A 7,204-nucleotide genomic window follows, 5' to 3' on the forward strand; every position below is an offset into this window, starting at 1 on the left:
GGGCCTGGACCCCAGCCTGAACCGCACCCCAACACCAGTCCAGGCCTCAGGCAGGGAGGACAGGCATGAGGCAGAACAGCTAAACAGTTCTTTATTGAAATAAACAGAGGCAGCAGGGCCAAGAGCGTGCTCAGAGCCAGCGGGGTACAGCCCCCTTCCTGTGTCCCTCTGGCCAAGGGGGCCAGGGGCCAGACCCCAAAACCCTCCTGTGTTCGGGGTGTGTGTGCAGGCGTGCGCCGTGGGTGGGGGGAGTGGGGAATTTCTTGATAACTATCTTTCTGTAAGAATAATTTGTCGGTTCAGGGGATGGCTTTGACAAGGGGATGCCAGCCCCACTAGCACAGCCCCCAGTAATGGGCAGGGGTGGGTCACCATCAGTGGTGCCCGCCGACGTGCTGCAGAAAGCTAGTGGCCCGGGGCGGACAGTGTGGGTGGGTGTGGCGTGGTGGGAGCCCCTGAACCCGTGGCCCCCTGATGCCCTCCAGGGTCCACTCTGGCTCATTCAGCCATTCCCCGGAACAGCTGCTGGGGTCGAAGAGCTCAGGGCCTGGCCTCTGTTGGGGAGAAGAGACGGGCATCAGCCAAGAAGTGCCCCTCACCCCAACCCCCACCTGCCCTGAGGAACAACCAGCCTGCCCCTCATGGACTCCTTCTGGTCCCAACTGCATCCTTGTCACTTCCTGAGGACAATTTTGTACATGCTGAACCCTCATCCATTTTGGAGGCTTAAATGATGTGTGCTGAGACCTTCCTCTGTCCTGAAGATGTGTTTGCTGAGGGTCTGTCATGTCTTCCTGAGGGTGGGTGAGCTGTGATGGGCTTGTTGGGAGTACTAGGGCTTTATCACTTCCTGTCTGTGGACTGCTGTGTTCTGAGTTCTTACACAGCCTGAATACGGATTAGTGTTTGCTGAGCTTCCTTACATCCTGAGGGCGGACCTCAGATGCTGGACCCTGCAGCAGGCCATCCAGTTGTGTGGGAGGCAAGGCTGGTTTTACTGTGCTCTGATCCTAGAGCTCTGGGGAGGCCCTGATCCCAGAACCACCTGCACCCTGGCTGCCGCCCAGCTCACCTCAACTTCCATGGTCATGTCCTTGATGTCTGGCCCATCCCCCTCCCGCTGCGGGATGGCGGGCGGCTCAGCGGAGGCCCCTAGGTGCTCTCCTTCAGCCCAGCCACTGCCCCGGCCTGGTGTGTCATCCTCAGGAGAGGCCTGGCTCAGCCGGATCAGGTTGCTGAAGTTGGAGTCGGACTTGGAGCCTGCAGGTGGCTTGCGGGCTTTGTGGCGGCCTGCCAGGCGGCTGCCGTAGAAGGCCAGGATGGGCTCGGGACCGGGGTCAGCCACCCGACAGCCAGCGGCAGCTGCCTTGAGTGGGACCAGCATGTCAGGGACCACATCGGCACGGGTCTCGCCCCACAGCCCACACCCCGCCTCCTGCAGACTCAGGTCGTCCAGCTGATTGATGGCCCTTTGCATGCCTGGTGCCTTCTTGTGGAAAAAAGGCCCGCTGCCCCCCGCACTGCCCAGGCCCACAGCCTCCTCCTCCTCGGCCAGTCGGTAGTAGGGGGGCCCGTCTTCTGCAGCAGCCACCACCGACGTGGGTGGCTTGCCCTCCACCTGCAGAGAGAGGCGGCAGCCGCGCAGTGAGAGCTGGTAGTAGCGGGTAGTCTCGTGGGCGCTGCGCAGCTGCTGCATGGACACAAAGGGGTGGCGCAGGGCTGCGCTGGGGCTGATGCGCTCGTGCGACTCCCATGTCAGCATGCGCTTAATCAGCTCCACCATGCTCTTGAGGTCGGCATGCTCCGCCAGCACCTCCCGGTCCGGGAAGGTCAGCCGACTGGCTGCCCCGCCGCCATTCACTGTCTCAATCTGGTCCAGTGACTTGAGCATGTACTTGCGGCGCTCCAGCGGGCGCACCTGGTGGGACGTAGGGTGGGGCAGGGGTTGTCACCGAGTCCAAGCCTTGGGCCCCAGGCACCCCTGCTGTGGGGCCCACTTATGACCCTCCCACCCCAGCTTCCAGTCTGCCCTCCAGTCTGGCCCAGAGCTCTCTTGTGGCTATGAAGTCCACACACCGGAACCCTGACTTCCAGTGCTGCCCATGATCTGACTTGGCGCTCTCTTGCTGCTGGGAGGACCATACCTGCTCACTAACACTAGACACCCTCTAGTCTAATCCACAGCCCTCCTACTGCTGCAGGAAGGACAGCTGACTGTAATCGTTTGTTTTACTGTGCCCTGATCCTACAGCTCTGGGGAGGCCCTAATCCCAGCACCACCTACACCCTGGCCACCCTCCGGCTCACCTCTCTCTCTGCTCTCACTGGCCCAAGTTTCACACCTTGCCCCAGACCTCCAGTCCCGCCCCCCCCGCCAGGCCATGGGTCCGGTCCCGAACAGCGGCTAGTAGAAGGGCTGCCCTAACCCTCTAGTCCTCCTTGGAATCAATTCCAGACCCCTCTTGCTTCTGCATCTGATCTCAGCCCTTGAGCCTCCCAGGAGTCAAGCCCAGACCATCTTTGCCAAATTGTTTGACAACCACTGGCCCAGGAGTTATCAGAGGAGCTGCCATGTACTTTCAGTCCCATCTGTGGTCTCACCCAGACTCCTCTCTTGCTCCCATGGCTGGCCCAAACTTCCAGTCCTCTCTGCTGTCTCACCCAGACTCTTGCCACACAAGTTTGATGACCATAGCCACAGAGGTGGCAGACAGGCTGCCCTGACTTCCAGTCTTACCTGGGGTCTCACTCAGAGCCCTCTTGCTGTGACAACCCCCGCAGCTGACCCCCAAGCTCCTGGTCCTCTCTGAGATCTAGCCTAGATTTTTTTTCTTGATGTGGCAGCCCCAACACTGACTGCCCTCCTCGCCCCCCCTTCCCCCCTACCTTGGTCTCAGCCAGGTAGTCAGCCGAGGACTTAAGCTGCCAGGGGTTAGTGGCATCAAGGTGGGGATTGCGCTTGAAGAAGTGGTGGGCCTTGCGGGCTGCGTGCAGCAGGTGGGGCTTGGGCAGGCCCTGGGTCTCACAGATGTAGCGCACCTGGTCGTACTCATTGTTGCCCGGGTAGAGGGGCCAGCCCAGGTGCAGCTCAGCCATGATGCAGCCCAGCGACCACACGTCCACCTTCTCACAGAAGGGCAGCCCCAGCAGAATCTCAGGGGCTCGGTAGAAGCGTGACTGGATGTACGGCTCCTTCACATAGCGCACCTCACTGAATATACTGGCCGAGCCAAAGTCGATCACCTGAGCAGTGGGGAGGGAGGCACATGGGCCAGGAGGGCCGATCTGAGTCTCCCTTGGCATCTCTCGCCAGGGTCTTCCTTCATCAGCCATCTGACTGTCACTGCGTCTGTGAGTCTTATCTCTTGTTAATGCTCCTGTCCATCTCCTCCAGCCCTTGTCTCTGGTTTGCGTGTTTGTCTCTCTGTCTCTGTTTCTCTCCACTAGAACTTACACCCATTAGGGTCAGGAATCCTCTCTCCTCTCTCACCTCACACTTTGGCCATCAGCCAATCTTGCTGATTCCTCCTGCTGTTCTGCCCACTCTGCATCCTATCCACGGCCCCACCCTGATCCTGTCCTCTCATCCCCCTCCTGGACTAATGTAGGGGCCTCCTTGCCGGTTTCCCTGTTTCTCCCCTCCACCCCCACCTTCCAGTTTGCCCCTCACATGCAGCCCGAGGGTCCCTGTGACCACCTGAGTCAGACAACCTCCCTCCCCTGCGCAGAATCTTCCTGTGGCTTTACCACATCCTGTGATAAAAGTCTTCACCCAGGCCCACAAGCCTCCAACAATCTGCCCGGTCCCCTTGCCACCCTCACCCTCTCCCACCTTCCCCCTCACTCACCCAGCTCCAGCCTCATGGGCCTCTCGCTATTCCCTGAACAAGCCAGACACATTCCCAGCTCAGGGCCTTTGCACTGGCTGTTCCCTCTGCCTGGAATGCTCTTCCTCCAGATGTCCACATGGCTCCCTCTCTCACCTCAACTCTTTACTCAAATGTCACCTTCTCAGGGAAGTCTTTGCTAACCATCCTATCAAAAACAGCACAGCCCACCCTTTCTATCCACCCTGCTGGCCCTCTGCTTTTCTCCATAGCACTTAACGCCATTTCACATACTATATGCTACCTTTGTATGGAGTTCATTGTTTCTCTACTCAACTTGGACATCAGTCCCATGAGGGCAGGGATTTTGTCTGTTCACTGCTGCATCCCTAGATACCTGAAAGAGCGCCTGGCACACAGCAGGGGCTCAGGAAAGAGTGAATGAATGGGCTTTTTTACCCCATCATGCTCTTTCTTTCTGTGTCTTCTTTGTCTCTCTCTTTTCTTTCTTTGCCTCTTCATCACTTGTCTGTCTCCCATCTCTCAGTCTCTCTCTCCATCTCTGTGTCACCTCCCTGAAGCCCAGGTTCTATTCTGTCTTCATCATCAAGCACTTAGTGACACCCCACACTGGCCCTTGGCACATGCAGGTGCTGATGAACACCTGTTGCACTAACGTGGTGAATGCCGGAAGGTCCTTGTCTCTCCCGATGCCTCTCGGGGGAGCAATCTGCCATTTTCACTCTGAATCTCTGTGATCCTGTCTCAGTCCCTCCCTCGGGATCCCTCCTGGAATTTCTCTGCTTCTGATTCAGCCATCCCTCACCTTCTGTGTACAGAAGGCAGTGTGACAAAATGGTTATTAACCTGGACTCTGAACACAGACAGCTGAGGCCTGAATCTTAGAGAGCTTGAATGACCTGATCACTCAGTCCATTTTCATGGAATTCCTTCATTCATCCCACAAATGCAGCCAGGAGACCAGTGCTGGCCAGGTGTCATGGATCTGTCCTGTCTGTCTCCTGCTGTGTTTGTGAGAATCTCTGCTTCACTGGGTCTCTGTCCCTCCATCTACTGGGGCAGAATGATCTCCCTTTTCCTGTCTCAGTATCTCCCTGTATCTCTGCCATTCATTTAGCACTGACTACACGACAGCACTAGGCTGGGAGATGCTGAGGAAACAGTGGTGACCTAAATGCTCCTGGCCCTGCCCTCACTATGCCCCTAGTTCAGACCCATCACCAGATAGTAACAAACCCAAAAGCAGACAGAGGGGTCAGAGCCGGGATTGGGGAACCTAGGGACTTGTGACAGCACCGAGGAGGTGCCTGTGTGCCCAGCACAGGGTCAGGCCCAGAGCATGCATTCGGAAAAGGTTTATTGATGAACAAACTCAGGATGAAGCTGCCATCCTTCCAGTCGCTTAGGACAGCAGGCTTTCATCCTCCCTCAAGCCCTCTCCTCCTCTCTCACGCTTCACATAAGATTTACCAGCAAGTCTTGTTCCCAAATCTACCCAGAACTCACCCACATCTCCTCTTCTCACTACCCTGTCACTGGTCCCACCCACCCATGTCTCCCACCTGGCCCACTTCTCAGTCACCCCTCACTGTCTTTCTGCTCCTGCCCCTTACGGGGGTCTTAGCTGAGCTAAGACCTGACAAGGATGGGGAGACCTCAGGTCTTGGAGGGAGACGATGTCAGAATTGGGATAGAGAGATGCAGAGGATTTCAGAGCCAGGAGGTGGGGAGAGGCATCAAGGCCAGGGAGGGAGACCTCAGGGCTGGGAGACAAGTGAGGGACAAGGGAGACTTCAGCGTCAGGAGAGCATCCAGGGCTGGGGGAATCTGGGAGAGGACAGGAACAAGGGACACTGCCACACCTGGGCAGTCGCACTCACCTTGACCCTGAAGGGGCAGCGGGTCTGGTCTACCAGCATGATGTTCTCAGGCTTGAGATCGGCGTGGATGATGGCCAGCTCCTTGAGCCGGGCCAGGGCTCTGAGCACCTGCAAGGTGACCGTGCGGATGTGACGGGCGGGGAGGGGTGCGAAGTTGTTCTCCTTCTGGAATTCGAAAAGGTTTTGCTCCAGCAGCTCGAAGACCAGGTAGAACTTGAGGGCGTCGTGGAAGAAATCAAGGAAGCGGATGACGTGGGCCTCCTCCGGGTCCAGGCCCCTCATGCAGCGCAGCAGCTTCAGCTCGTTCTTGATGATGCGGCTGCGGTAGGCGTCGTTCTTCAGGATCTTGATGGCCACCATCTCGCCAGTACTTCGCCTCCAGCCCTTGGCCACCTCCCCGAAGGTGCCCTTGCCCAACACCTCAATGATGTCGTAGCAGTCAGTCTCTGACTGGATGGTGGCCATGGTGCCCCTGTCGCTGGACACTGCCCTGCCACCACCCCTGCCCCACGGGCTCTGCCTCCGGAGCCTCCTGCCCCGACGCCGGCCCTGAGGCTCCCCCAGTGGGGGAAAGAGAACTGCGCTCGTCCCTAGCCCTGTGAGGTTCACCCCTGCCTCCCTGGCAACCCCCAGACCTCTGGGCCACACAGCGAGTCTGCCAGGGGCTGCACCCCTCCCCCCGAAGCCCTCCTGGCTTGGGACGAGGGGCCCCAGGCCCCCCCGAATGGGTTCCAGTGTTGCTGAGTGGCTCTGGTTCTGTTGTTGGAGACCCTCAGCCCACGCTGGAATGGGGGGTGGGGTGGCAAGTAGTGCCCCCTCCCCCATCCAGGGGCGGAACACTGGAGAGGCTGGGCAGGTGAAGGAGAGGAGAGTCTGATTGTGGACCTAGGGCAGAGAGGAATGGGACATTCCCAAACAGGTGGGGAGAGGCTGTCTTCCCAAGCTAGAGGATTTGTGTGTGTGTCTCTGCTCAGAAAACACTTGCCTCTGCCTGTGGCTGCCATGGGGTAGGTCTGACTGATATGGGACCAGGTTGCAAAAGGTCTTGAATGCCAGGCAAAGGAGCTTGGACTTTGTTCTGAGGGCAGTGGGGAGCCACAGAAGGACTTTGAGCAAGGGAGGGCAGGGTCAGATTGGAGCATCAAAGCTACTGTGTGAAGAAAAGTGGATTCGAGGAGGCAAGAGTGGAGGCCCAGAGCTTGCAGCAGGCTCAGGTGGGAGAAGTTGGCGGAGGTGGGGGAAGAGGCAGGTGGATGAGACACTCAGGAGGCCAGGAAGACAGGCCCTGCAACTGGCAGGTATGGGGGAAAAGAGGGAGCTGTGCAGGATAAGGCTCTGGCCTGGGTAACGATGGGATGGTTTCTTGAGACGTGAATAGGAATGGGGAGCAGTTTGGGGAAGAGGATGTTAGGAAATTTACATTGAAACATTTAAACACATGTTGAGGCCTTTAGAAGTCTTATCTGATCCTTACAA

General features: G+C 58.0%; 1 protein-coding gene across 1 annotated transcript; it reads right to left on the reverse strand.

The window, feature by feature from the left end:
* Positions 1-244: 244 nt before the first annotated feature.
* On the reverse strand, positions 245-6,308 carry HIPK4 (homeodomain interacting protein kinase 4). Its single transcript, XM_010985197.3, has 4 exons — positions 5,729-6,308; positions 2,887-3,243; positions 1,073-1,918; positions 245-554 (listed from the first exon to the last, which is right to left on the reverse strand). Exons 1-4 carry the CDS (start codon positions 6,191-6,193, stop codon positions 375-377), a joined length of 1,848 nt encoding a protein of 615 aa, XP_010983499.2. The 5' UTR covers positions 6,194-6,308; the 3' UTR covers positions 245-374.
* Positions 6,309-7,204: the final 896 nt, after the last annotated feature.

This window comes from Camelus dromedarius, chromosome 9, assembly GCF_036321535.1.
Source record: "Camelus dromedarius isolate mCamDro1 chromosome 9, mCamDro1.pat, whole genome shotgun sequence".
In the NCBI taxonomy this organism is placed as follows: domain Eukaryota; kingdom Metazoa; phylum Chordata; class Mammalia; order Artiodactyla; family Camelidae; genus Camelus; species Camelus dromedarius.